General features: G+C 45.5%; 2 protein-coding genes across 2 annotated transcripts; both read left to right on the forward strand.

The window, feature by feature from the left end:
- The first annotated feature begins 1,177 nt into the window (after positions 1-1,177).
- LOC146371333 (thrombomodulin-like) lies at positions 1,178-5,019 on the forward strand. Its single transcript, XM_084952308.1, has one exon. It carries the CDS (start codon positions 1,474-1,476, stop codon positions 3,016-3,018), a length of 1,545 nt encoding a protein of 514 aa, XP_084808434.1. The 5' UTR covers positions 1,178-1,473; the 3' UTR covers positions 3,019-5,019.
- An 86-nt stretch (positions 5,020-5,105) lies between these two features.
- Positions 5,106-8,268, forward strand: thbd (thrombomodulin). The gene has a single exon (XM_084952307.1). The coding sequence runs from the start codon at positions 6,386-6,388 to the stop codon at positions 8,015-8,017; it is 1,632 nt and encodes a 543-aa protein (XP_084808433.1). The 5' UTR covers positions 5,106-6,385; the 3' UTR covers positions 8,018-8,268.
- The last annotated feature ends 5,719 nt before the right edge of the window (positions 8,269-13,987 follow it).

Below are 13,987 nucleotides of genomic sequence, written 5' to 3' on the forward strand. Positions count from 1 at the left end.
GGGCAGCTGTGGCTACAACTGTAGCTGCCTCCACCAGTGAGTGAATGAATAGTGGAATTGTAAAGCGCTTTGAGGGCCCTGAAAAGTGCTTTATAAATCCAATCCATTATTATTATTATAAAATAGTTAAAGATCAGTTTATAAAGAAATATCAATTATGTGTATGTGTTGTTTTTTTTTTTACATATTTATAAATATTTATTAAACTGAGGTAGATAAGGCTAATGCTTTTTCATTGGAAAACTGTCAACTTTTTTTTTTTCATGTGAATGTGATGGCCTTCTTTGAGTTAATATTCATTTGTTTTTTATGTGTATTAAAACTTGTTACTTATATGTTGGAAATACAGATTTGATTGATTGATTGATTGATTGATTGATTGATTGATTGATTGATTGATTGATTGATTGATCCTTCTCTCAGACGAACCAAATTCTGACAGCTGAATGTCTGTTACTGAAAAAAATCAGATAATGTGGGGGTGGCTACGTTTCAGTCTGAGGTGGTCACGACCACCTTTGGCTCTGGCCCTGTTCCTGTAGGAAATATCTGCTTCTTTAACAGCTACATGTACAACCACCAAGTCACTATTTTTTTCTGTGCTACACTGTATGAGCCTTCTGTGTTGGAAGACCAGCTGCTGATGGGGTCTGCGATGACGCAGAAGCAGAAAAGTAAAGTAAAATATAATAATTAAGATTTGAATAACAATACTGTTTATTATTTACACTAATAAATCTCTATTTATCCTGAGTAAATAGCGTTTGAATGACTCATGTTGATTATAAGCCTTAATTCCATCGGTTCGTTTAGATTTCTTCAAATATATCGTGTTAAAATATTTAAGAACAATTTGCAATCAGCCTTTCTAAGACGCTTATTTTATTTTATTTTATTTTATTTTATTGATTTGTAAAGGCTGGTGCTGAGCCCAGGATCTCTCTATTTCGAACTTTTCTCTTGTTTTTTGCCTTGGTACTTACTTTAACTGCCTCCACCTAAAGAATTCTTATTTAGATATCACACAATCATTTAAAATACAAACATGGCATTCTACGTTAAATTCAACACGCGTAATCGCAAATACAACATGTGATGTCCGTTTCTGAGGGGCAGATTTTCGAGTCGTCTCAGAGATTTAAACTTTTTGTACAAATCGAGAGAGAGAAGAGTCACCGGTGGGAGGAGGAGTGCGGGGTTTAATTCATCTTATTCAAAGTTCGTGAGCGCGTGTTTTGATGGGCAAGCCTTTTGGAGAGCGTGGGGGCTGAGCAATCAGACGGACCCGACTGAACTTCCTTCCTCGCCTGGACCTGAGGGGAGGAAAAAAAAAGGAGAAGAGAAAAAACAGGTCGACGCTTTTATAAATGGGGACTATGCTCAGCTTTCAGCCGCTGTATCAGCTTCAGATCGTCAAACACAGACGTTCACGCCACCGGAGTCACAATCGGAGGCCTTTTTAAGATCGGCACCATGATTCCAAGAATGCTTTTCTCTCTGCTTTTCCTCTGCGGGCTGCAGGAAGCTCTCCTGTCTCCGCTCGTACGTTGTTCCAAGAATGCATTTTGTGCTTTCGACGTTCCCGTGGATCTTCGAGGCGCCAAAGAAACGTGTGAGAAATATTCTGGAAGCTTATATCAGTTCAACTCCAAGGAAGAACTTGGTGATTTAACGACTCTAACCAGACTCAGCGGTAAATACTGGCTCCAGAGCAGCGACGAGACGGGTCCGAACTGCCCCGTGGTCTCCATGATGGAGGGACAGGGCGCCACAGTGGTGAGGGTTCCGTGTCAAGACCAAAAGCTGGACGGATTTTTCTGCCAGATGACCGAGTATTGCAGTCCATTGAATGCGTCGCCAGGCACAGCTGTGAACTACACCTTAGAGACCTTTAAGTTCGGTTATTCGGAGGTTTTTCCACTGGGAACTACGGCTGAAGAACGAAAGCTCGGTGGTAAATATCCAGACTCGAAGCACTTGTGCTACTACAAGTGGCTGAAAGCTCCGTGGACATGTGAGGTGATGGGTGGAGGCTGCGAGCACGAGTGCGATTCTTCAGTATCCGGCTGCGTCTGTCCCACCGGGCTCGTCCTCCATCGTAATAACGTCTCTTGCTCCACGGGCCCGTGCACAGAGTGCGCGCAAGGATCCCAGCGGGAGGGTGACAGCTTCCAGTGCAAGTGCAACAAAGGCCACGACTTGGGCCAGGGGGGGAAGAGCTCCGTGGAAGCGGATGAATGTAAGGCATGCACAGCTGATCAGATGTGTGTGAGTACGCGCGAGGGCCATGAGTGCAGGTGCAGATTTCACGGCTTCGTTTTGGAGGAGGGCGAGTGCCTAAATCTAACGATCTGTAAATCCTGCGAGCACGACTGCGATAAAGTCAACGGGGAGTACCGGTGTGTGTGCCGGCGCGACTACATGGTGTCACCGTCAGACCCCACCAAGTGTACGCTGAACTGCACCGAGAGGGACTGCAGATGCATCTCATCGGGAGGCTGCGAATGCCTCGATGGCTACGTTAAAGACAACGTGAACGGCACAGACTTTTGCACAGATATAGACGAATGCGAGGCTCAGCGTATGTGTGACCACGTCTGTGAAAACTTCTTCGGTGGTTACAGGTGTCGCTGCCGCGAAGGCTTCCAGCTGCTGGACAATGGCAAGTGCGTGAGCCTGTCCGAGGAGCAGGAGGAAGAAGACGATGGCTCAGGCTCTCCCTCTCTGAGCGTCACATCAACCGGCGAGCCGACCAGCGCTCACCCGGCTTCACTGCCCCCCTACATCAAAACCGGCAGCGTCCTGGGCATCGCCGTGTTCATCGTGCTGGTTGGCGGGCTGCTGGTTTTCCTGCTGCGGAACATCTTTAAACGTTGCGGCAGTCTTGAACTCCCACCCCTCAAACGACCAGATATAGATATCTTCTATCTGCAGCAGGTGACCACGGAGACCTACAAGAGGCTGTCCTTCGACAAGCAGATTAAAAATGACACCCAGAAACTTGAACTGAACCTGTGAAGTCGCACAGCTGAGCCTTCATTTCAAGTCAAACGCACTGGTTTCTCCGCGGAGAGGCTTCATAGCCCAGCACTGCAATAAATGGCACACTGTAAATTTAGAGTATAGACGCTGCACATTAAGATATTCATCTGAATGTTTTCTACATGGGAGCACAGTTACTGGCCTATGGTTTGTATTCCACTAAAACACATTCTGCTCAGTTTATGGGGTGTCATTTGTGCCAAAATTATGCTGACAAGCGTGGAGTCATTTATTTCTTGTCTACTTTGAGCAAAATTGTTTTCGTGTGCAGGCTGTTTGAGTTAACCCTCACAGCACCTTTAATTTTGCTCTCCTGCATTGTTCAGCATGTGGGCCCGATGTGCTGCTTGAGCGTTATGTCTTTCTTCTAGTTATTTGTAAAGAAAACATATTTTTGAATTGTATGTAATAATATCCAGAATAAGAATTCATTTTTCAAAAACTGCTCAAACAAAATCCAGAAAAATATACAAAAAATAGTTTTCAATTAAATATTAGATGGAACTGCAAAAAATGGAAGAAGATGTCATGTGAAAAATCATCACGCACAGTCTGTTTGTTAAAATAGTGTGGCACAGATTAATTCAGGATTTGATTCAAAGTTGAAAAGCAGAAACAAATGCTTCATCGGATATATTCAGACATCCTTTTGGCACAGACGGAACTCTATAAATTACCGACAGTTTGCAGTAATGTATAAATGATACTATGATGGAAGAAATCTGACAGTAATGGTACTGAAAAGTTTATCTATAGCTAGAGTCCCATTCCAAACAAGCTCATAACAGCCATGCTGTTACAAGGCGATCCATCTTATTGGTCCTCAAGAAAATGCTTTTGTATTTGAGAAGTTAAACCTTGCGGTCACTCTCCAGTTTTGAAGTTTTGCTCTTTGTAGCCTTAACGACTTACCGTGACTGACGTTTGCTCACAAAATTGGCCCCAAACATAAGACATTTTAGAGTGAATCGCCAAATTCTCTTTATGTATGATTTCCCTGAATGTAAAACTTTGATTTTTATGTTTATTTTTTTATGGACATGAGGAATGTCCATAAAAAAATTCCCTTGAATTCCCTTGAATAAAAGAGAGAAGAAATAGCATTCTAATGGAGACTCTTTGTATATCAGAAACAAACATTTTGTCATGTCTGTGCAATCCTAATGCTCGCATCATACGAGGTTGAATGTTATGGTCTTTGCTGTGTAACAGAGCAATCTGGACTGATCATGAATGTAAATCTGTGCTGCTATGGTTTTGTATATAAAATACCACTCTGTGCAACTGTTAGCTTTCACTTGTTACTGTCTTTGCTATTGTTGGAGTCAATATTACCCTTTTTTCTTTCCTTATATTTTATTTTTTTAGACAAACCTGGTGTAACACTGTTTAAATTGCTATTAAATTGTTAACTTTCAGAATCAAAATCAGAATCAGAATCAGAATCAGAAACTTTATTGTCATTGTCACAGGTACAACGAAATTAAGAATGGTCCCCGATCATTGCATCATCCCTAGCAATATCAAAATATAAATAAAACAATAAAATTCAATAAATAAAATACTTAAAATACTAATAAGACGTAACAGTAAACATTCGCACTGGTCCAAAGGCCACAGGACTCTTTGGGGAACTCAAGAGTCCTTTAAAGTCACACAAGAGGGGCTGATAAATGTGCACTTGTTTTGCATGTGCTAAATCAGTGATCATGCAAACCAAAGTGAAATATTTTGATAAATGTGTTATCATTTCTCTGGTTTTACCATTTCTGCTGTCTGTGTCAGAGCTGGGGTCACACTCAGACACATTGTCAGTGTTAGCAGTGGAAAAAAAAAAGATGTACGCCTCTGGGTGTGAAAAGCAAAAGATAACACGAAGGGAACAAATGCAGGGGGATAAAGGTATGTTTCCATCAACAATTACTGTATTTTATGACCTTATTAAAGATAAGACTCAAACAAGCAGACCAGAGAACATATGTGATGTTCATGTGTGAGTCATGTTCCTACATAGTCCTGATGCTTTCATCCTGTAATGTAAAAACGCTGCATTAGCTAAAGTTATACTATAAGGATAAGTTGTTACTGATTTGGCTGCTTTTTCTGGAATGAAATGTAACCGTGGATTCCTGACCCGACGGACTGTGCTAATCACATACTCAGAGGGATGCCCTCTGATCCTCAGCATATCCCACTGACGTGCTATGTAACCTGCATTGTGTCTTTATGAAACAGAACCTCTGATTTCTTTGCAGTTATAGTCCAAAATTGTTACACTTCAGTTAGCTGTTTCATTTAGTAAGACCGGCTTTGGGTCTTGTTCCCTTGCAAAAGTTACAGTTTGCTATAAGTTTTTAAAATAAACTCAACTCATTCCATCACGTGTCCCCAGGAGCACTGTCAGAATATTTGGAAGCAACAAACAACAACAAAGCCGCCCGTGATGCTCCCCCATGACGACAGAACAACGGGTGAGTGTTTCCTACAGATTAATATGGATTAGCCTGTGAGATATGTTTATCACTAACAAATGCATTTGCTTTTAATATGACATATTTGTTGTTTTTATTCCATCTCTGAAAAGTGAAGAGCTCTTTTCCCTACAAATAGTTGGTCTTTCAAATTTTCTTTTCTATCCTTTTTATATAAGAAAATGATTTTTAGGTTTGTGTTAAATTGCATTTGATATATCCTCTTTGGTCAAGCTGACGGAAAAGCTTCAAATCAAACTATGCGCAGGGCTCCATAACAACTTGGGCCTGCTCTGAGGGCATCATAGAGCACACAACAACAGAGGCAAGCAAAAATGCATGGAATTCTGCTTTTAAAAGGCTTATCTCTTGTCTTACATGAAAGTCAACACTTTACAGCCGTTAATTTCGTTCTTATTCTACCTTGTTGTGAGATAGTAATACTTGAATGCCCAAAAAAACATGTAAAAACTGTAGAACCTGAGGGAAGCGGGGTTAAAACATCTGACCCCAGAAATGCTGCTCGATAACAGACATGCTACATAGAGAGAGATGGGAGGGGTTTATTGCAAACAGAGGGGAGGGGTCCGTTTGATGACCTCCGCCAACCCCCACCCCTTGCGTGCACACGGCTTCGCTGCGTACGTGCGTAAAAGCCGTGCGTAATTGTGGGGATGTGGTCTAGCCCGCTCAGAGGGCTGAGGGACAAAGTGAGGAGCAGCCGGCTGATTAAGAGCGACTTCCTTCCTCTGTCGGGACACTGACATGGAGTTGATGGGTTATAAATGCCAGCTAAAGGGTTCTTCACACAAACAGGCCCATAATCTGACGGGACGCACATAAACTTAAAGGAAGACAGCCGAGGGTCAAACATGAATCCTGTCCTGCAGTTGGCGGTCCTGCTGCTGCTCTCGCTGGTGAACAGAGTCGGCAGTATAGCCCCGAGTGGGGGGTACTGCATCAATAACCAGTGTTTTGCTGTGTTCAGAGACCCGAGCGATTTCAGCAGAGCGCAAAATGAATGTAGAGATCAAGAGGGGCAACTAATGACCGTGCGCTCATCTGTAGCACACGATGTTCTTTCTGTTCTGCTGGGAAACTTTAAGGGGAGCTTCTGGATCGGTTTACATCGACCACTCCGCTGCCCAGACCCCGTTGCCAGGCTGAGGGGCTACGAGTGGGTGACTAAAGACGACGAGAGTGACTTCTCAAACTGGCTGCCAGACTTTAACATGAACTGCTCTTCTCAGCGCTGCGTCTCAGTTTCCCCAGAATTGGACTTCAGATGGAGCCAGAAACCGTGCCAGGATCAGGCCGCCGGGTTTCTCTGTGAGTACACCAGCGTTGGCATGTGCCAAAGTCAAGAAGAGTCACCGGGAGAGACTGTCATGTACACCACTCCGTATGGGTTTGTGGTCAGAGACTTGCTGTCTGCGCCTCCTGGAAGCACCGCTCTCCGGATGCCATCTGAGACCAAATATCTGTGCTACGCAGAGATGTGGCAGCCGGCGCCCTGGAACTGCGAGATGGACGAAGGCGGGTGTGAGTATAAATGCACGGAGAGTCCTAACAAGATGCCTTCGTGCTACTGCCCACCAGGAAAAACCCTTAATCCTGCGAATAAAGTGACCTGCGAGCAGCAGCTCGTGGGAGACCCGTGTCTGGCGCTGAGCTGCGAGCAGATCTGCTACATGAACGGAGACTCCTACGCGTGCATGTGTGATCGTGGCTTTCAGCTGGCGGATGACGGCAGGTCGTGCGTGGACTTCAATGACTGCAACGACCCGCGGCAGTGTCCCGGGGAGAACTCTGTGTGCGTCAACAAACCCGGCGGGTTCGAATGCATCTGCAAGGCGGGATACTCCACGCGCAACGGCCAGTGCGTCGACGTGAACGAGTGCGTGTCTGGTCCGTGTGAGCATGAGTGTCACAACACCCACGGTAGCTACAAGTGTTCGTGTTATGATGGATACCGAGTGGACCCGAAGTCAGCGAATAAGTGCAAACTGTTCTGCGGGAAGGAGGAATGCCCCGCGGAGTGTGACCCGAACAATAAGTTCCAGTGTTACTGTCCCGACGGCTACGTAGCCGAGGAGAGAGTGGACAGTACCGTGTGCATAGACATGGACGAATGCAGTGACCTTTACTGCGAACAGAAATGTAAGAACACATTCGGGAGCTACGTGTGCTTCTGCTCTCTGGGATATGTGCTAGTCGACGGATACAAGTGCGTAGAAAGCGATGACGACAGCTCTGAAGGGACATCAGCACCAGACACTCCCACTACCGTATCGGTACCATATCCAGATCCAACCAGGCAGCCCTCGGGGGTGCCACCGGGGGGTCTGGTGGGAATAATAATTTTCACTGCGGTTTTTATCGTTCTCGTGGTCTTTCTGGCGGATCGCGCCATCAGACGCAGGGCGAAGAGGACGAACAGCATTGCGCTCAAAGCTGAGGAGGGCGAGGATCACGGCTTCCATCAAGTGAAAGGTGAAAGCTGAGCCAAGCAGAGACGGTTTAAGCATGACACGTGAATGTACAGTGAGCGGTTTACCGGAACTTTGTAGATTGCATTAACAGTAGAAGGAAAAGGGAAAGTGTCCACAGCACTGCAGAAATATTACATGTTACAAACAGTTTTTTCTGTGGAAGGACATGCCCTTCATTTTATTTACCATTCAGGTACAGATGCCATGTGATGACAAAGGACTTCAAATTCTAAAATATTAATAAATGTTTTTGAAAATGTAAATGTCTGGGGCTTCTTTTTCCCTTTTAACCTTTTTTCTGAATCCATAGAAAACAGCATGTCACCCTTTGAATGCACAGCACCCTAAACCCACCACTAAATCGCTCACTTTGTTGGCAAAACCTTAAACACTTTTGCCTTGTTGGAAATAGTTTGCAGATCTTGTTTGATCTTACTGTAAACAGATTTTGCACAAAGCTGGCTTCAGGAAGCAGAAGTTAAACATATCTACAGCACAGACGTCATTTACTAAATATAATGACCGGAAATACCTTCACTATAAGCCAGCAAGAGTGAGCTCACACTTGATATCAATATCGAATGGGAACAATCTAAGAGGCAGATAAAGAAGAGTGCCACAGAAGGAGGGGAGAGATGAGAACGGTCATTTCAGTGGAAATTTGAGCAACTGTGATAAATTGTGTTCTTGAGAATTGAATGCAACCCCACATGAATTTTTCTAAGGAAGTGTACAAATAAAAAGAATTTCACCATTCTTTCCTGAAATACGTGTTTGGCCTATTTAAATGAACTCACTGATGAAAGCGCTCATTGTCATATTTTCCTAATAAACTTTACAAAAGCATTAATCAGTTAGTTTCCCAACAAGAACACTAGATCTAGCAACCACTCAACATACTCATGTTTCCAGTATCAGTATTATAACATCAGAAGGATTAACTTGTGAAGTCAAGCTTAGTGTTTTTAGGGACTACATTAAGAGTTAATGTCAGATAAAGATGCATAAATATTTAGGCAGTATATCACACTTGTAAATATGCCACCATGATGAAAAGTAAGTGGTGAATATTTTATTTAGCAAAATCTCCCAAAGCAGTTCTTCATCACGTAATACACTCAGTGCTGATGTGTGGTGTCTGTGTGCTTATGTCTTAGATAATGAATGATTGACACGGTCCTTTAATCATACAGAGATGTGTGATTATTTATATGAACAACATCTACATGATGTGGAGGGAGAAAAATTTGAAACTCGCCACCTTATAAGTAAATGATATAAAACATAAACATTTACTGTTGGGTTTTACCAAAAATACAAAAATAAACTGACAAAAATTACTGGAATATCTTATTGATTGGTTAAGACGTTTGTCTTGGCAGTGGTGAAAAGAAGGGCAATGGCCTTCCTTGTTTTCACGCACAGCTTGACTGCGCCATCATGTGGAGAAAATGGTGACTTACAGCCTCAGGAAGGACCCAGCATAGTGTTTCCAGTGATGAGTCACACACAGGGAGGCTGCATAGGAGGATGGAGAGATGACGATTCTAAGGACTGACTGACAGGGGCCTTAGAACATGCACTACTTTTTACTTTTACTCCCAACGTTTTTAAACCAATATCTGTGCTTACGTCTTACATTTTAAAAACAGGCTCATTACTTTTGCTTTAATACATTACTGTTAGCGTCATAATGTCACATAAAAACAGATGCCAAAGTCAGTGGTTAAAAGTTGGACAGTTTTTTTTTCAGTGTGTTGCTAGCTAAAGGTCCAGCTGCTGTTTTTCCCAGCGAGAGGAAAGAGAGTTAACTTCACTCAGAGATGGAGAAAGACGTAAGCAAGAGAAAGAAGAGGTTAGATTTAAAGGTAAAGACTGCTCAATGGGATTTAATAAACTGGAATTTTAAGCTTACACGTCCTCACGTTTCTAAATCAGATATTGGGTCTGTACATGTGACATTATCTTTTTTTCATATTGTGAAAACTGCTGCAAATCAAACTGAGGCAGATTGCTGTGGCATTTAAAGACTGCAAGAAAATCCTCTGCAGATTAGTGCAGGATAAACAGGTTAGATTGTCATGGTCCTGAGTCTGCCGTCTCAGTGTTTTATGTTTCTTTATGCTTTTGTTATTCTGATTAGGTATTTCATTATTATTTGCCATTTTGTTAGGTTCCTGTTCTGTGCCTGTCCTGGTCCTCCTTCCATGTTCCCCCCGTCTGTCCTTGATGTCATTATGCCTGTTTATGAGTCTGCGTCTGTGTCTTTGTCTGTCTATGGTGTCATACCGTCTGTTTGTGAATCAGTCTGTTTAGTTCAGCGTCTTGTCCAGTTCTGTGTCTGTGAGTTTCCTGTTTTATTCTGAAGGTCTCTGTCTCATGTGAGTGTGTTCAGTTTATGTTTCCCCTGTCCCGTCAGCCCTGATTTCTCCCAGGTGTGTTTCCCTCCTGTCTCTCATCCCCTGATCACTGCTGTGTGTATTTAAGCCCTGTGTGTTCTCCTGCCTGTTGCCGGTTTGTCTGTGTTCCACGGTGTCCTGTCCCCCGGTGTCCTGTCCCCCGGTGTCCTGTCCCCCGGTGTCCTGTCCCCCGGTGTCCTGTCCCCCGTCTCTGCCTCTCTGCCACTCAGGTACCCTCTCAGGTACCCTCTCAGGTTTGTCATTTAGCTTTTCCAGTTTAGGTCTTTAGTTTTGTCTTCCCTCTGTGCCTGTTTTGCCACCTCACCACTGTGTAAATAATACATCACTAGCCTTATCAGCTACTGCCTGCTTTTTGGGTCCTTTCTCCCTTCTACACCACACGGCTCGCCTCGGCAGCTGTGACAGTACGAACCGGCCAAACGTGGACCCAGCGGCATTTGCACCCTCTGAGGAGCTTCGGGAGGAATTAATTGATTCAGTTTCAAGATGGATTAATCTGTGGCTAGAGCATGAGGGGGAGGAATTTCGTCATGCTCTGGAGGCCCGACTTCAGTGGCTAGTTTCCAATCACCCCTGGCTGCTGGATTCACTTCACCCACTCCTACAGGACTTCCTCCTCAACACGCTTCACCTTCACCCCCCCCAACTGCGACAGCTGGCCTGCCTGGCTTACCGGAGGATTCTCCCCCCAGACCACCAGAGGACTCTCAGCCGGACAAAATGCCACCCAATCAGTCGGCTTCTCCCTCCTTCCGGGCAAAACGGCGGTCACGCCGCCGTCATCCTTCGCTCGCCAAGCAAGCTCTCGGGGTCAGTGAAAATGACTGTTTCATGTACAAGCAGCCCCCCAGTGGCCAGCTCACACCAGCCCAGGCTTTTTACAAAGCACTGGGAATCATCTTCATTCCACCCAGTCGATCCACCCCACAGCAGGAGCAGCCACTTCAGAGCCGCCCGGCCAGAAGCTCATTCGCCACCTCCACCACATTCAGCCTCACTATCCATAGCTCAATTACAGTCACAGCCTGACTTACTACAAACCATGTTACAATCCATAGCCCAGTCTGTAGCTCAGTTGGCAGAGGAATCATTAGCCCTATCATCGGTTCAGCCTCCTGTTCAGCAGCCACTAGCCCTGCGTCCTGTGTCACCCGTTCCTCCAGTACAACAAGCTGAATCTACTCTATCCGAAGGGAATTGTTTTTCATCCGTCCATTGTAAGCAGAGAGACAAACCAATAAATAATGTAATCATCCCTCAACAGCTGACCAGTTCTGAGACTGTGATGCACTCCAGGGCCTCCCCAGAGACTGGGTTTCAGCCCCCAGCAGACTCTGGACCCCTGGAGGTTAAGAAGCCAGCTGAGGACTGCACCCGGCTGTCGCTGCCTGAGCAGAGTCAATGCTCTGTGCAGCTGCAGCCTGCTATGTGTTTTCCAGAGGCCCGTGCGCCTGCTGGTTCAGCCCTGTGTGTGCCAGGGGCCCCGGTGCCCACTGGTTCTGAGACTGTTTTCGCTGGGGAGCCCGAGGAGCTCATCCAGCCACCAGCTGCTCCACCACCAGCTTCATCCATGCTGCCTGCAGCAGCAGCTTCACCCACGCCGTCACCTGGTCCAGCCTCCGCCTCAGCTGTAGCCTCGCCTGGTCCAGCCTCCTCGTCAGCTTCGGCCTCGCCTGGTGCTGCGGGGGCCACGCCACCTGCAGCTTCCCAACTGCCGCCTCACCATCGTCGGTCATCTGCCAGGGTGCTTGTCGAGCGTCGTTGCCACTATGGACGACCTCCTGAACGCCGCCGCTGCCTTCCGCGCAGCCGGCTTCTGGACTTGTGTTGCCGTCACCACTGCTTTCGGCGTGGCCGGCCTCCGGATCTGCTCTGTCGCCGCCGCCACTGCCTTCCGCGTGGCCGGCCTCCGGATCTGCTCTGTCGCCGCCGCCGCTGCCTTCCGCGTGGTCGGCCTCCGGAGATGAACTGTTATGGACTCCTGTGTTGCCGTCCTCCGGGTCGGCCTCCTGAACAGTTTTTGATCTGCTTTCTCTGCTCCACTGTTTCTGGTGGCTTTCTTGTTTTCGGACTTGGTCCCTCCGTCCTGGACCCCCGCCTCCTGCCCTGGTCGGGTTGTTTTCTGTTTTTTGGGCGTTTTTGTGTTTCTGTTGGGCTGTCTGGGGCCAGCCCTTGAGGGGGGGTACTGTCATGGTCCTGAGTCTGCCGTCTCAGTGTTTTGTTTCTTTATGCTTTTGTTATTCTGATTAGGTATTTCATTATTATTCGCCATTTTGTTAGGTTCCTGTTCTGTGCCTGTCCTGGTCCTCCTTCCATGTTCCCCCCCCGTCTGTCCTTGATGTCATTATGCCTGTTTATGAGTCTGCGTCTGTGTCTTTGTCTGTCTATGGTGTCATACCGTCTGTTTGTGAATCAGTCTGTTTAGTTCAGCGTCTTGTCCAGTTCTGTGTCTGTGAGTTTCCTGTTTTATTCTGAAGGTCTCTGTCTCATGTGAGTGTGTTCAGTTTATGTTTCCCCTGTCCCGTCAGCCCTGATTTCTCCCAGGTGTGTTGCCCTCCTGTCTCTCATCCCCTGATCACTGCTGTGTGTATTTAAGCCCTGTGTGTTCTCCTGCCTGTTGCCGGTTCGTCTGTGTTCCACGGTGTCCTGTCCCTCGTCCGTGTCTCTCTGCCTCTCCCCCACTCCGGTACCCTCTCAGGTTTGTCATTTAGCTTTTCCAGTTTAGGTCTTTAGTTTTGTCTTCCCTCTGTGCCTGTTTTGCCACCTCACCACTGTGTGAATAATACATCACTAGCCTTATCAGCTACTGCCTGCGTTTTGGGTCCTTTCTCTCTTCTACACCACACGGCTCGCCTCGGCAGCCGTGACATAGATTGGTGCACAGTGGCCGTGGTTTCATGCTCACAGTTAGCTTACATCAAATTTAGCGGAGATTCATATGACTTCAGCTGATGATACTGAGATCATCCGACTAAATTCCAACTTTATACCATCTAGAAAAAAGACAGCATAAACAGTGTAGCGGACGGACAACTCATGAGACATCTGGTTGAAGTTGTGTACCTCCAAAAGAGCAGCAGGTCAGCTGCTCACAGCCTGTACACAATAGACAATAAGCAATAGAAATTATTGTGAGTTATGAGTCTTTTCCCCCACACTGAGCCATTGCAGCCAATTTTAATGTTCCCACATCTGCTGAATCCACTTTAACCTCTGACTGTACACATTTTCCACCCTCTACCATGTGGGCTAAATGTTTATTTTCCTTCTTTTTCTTCTGATTCAAGCTGAGCATAATTAGAATAAAAAAAGTTAGACTAAAGTTTGTATTCCAATCTACTGATATTATTTTATCATCACGTTAATATAGCACAGAGAAATAGAAACATCCTCCAAAGAGCTACTTTATACTTTCTTGAGTACATTTCAGAGCCTGTACTTTTTTACTTTTACCCGAGTAAAGAATTTCAATCAGTACCTCAACTTTTAACAGTAGTATTTGTACTTCTACTTAAGTACCGAATGTTTGTACTTTTGTGACACTGTTGAGCTCATGTTATTC

Source organism: Perissodus microlepis, chromosome 15 (genome assembly GCF_051167445.1).
Source record: "Perissodus microlepis isolate ML-2025 ecotype Zambia chromosome 15, ASM5116744v1, whole genome shotgun sequence".
Classification (NCBI taxonomy): Eukaryota; Metazoa; Chordata; class Actinopteri; order Cichliformes; family Cichlidae; genus Perissodus; species Perissodus microlepis.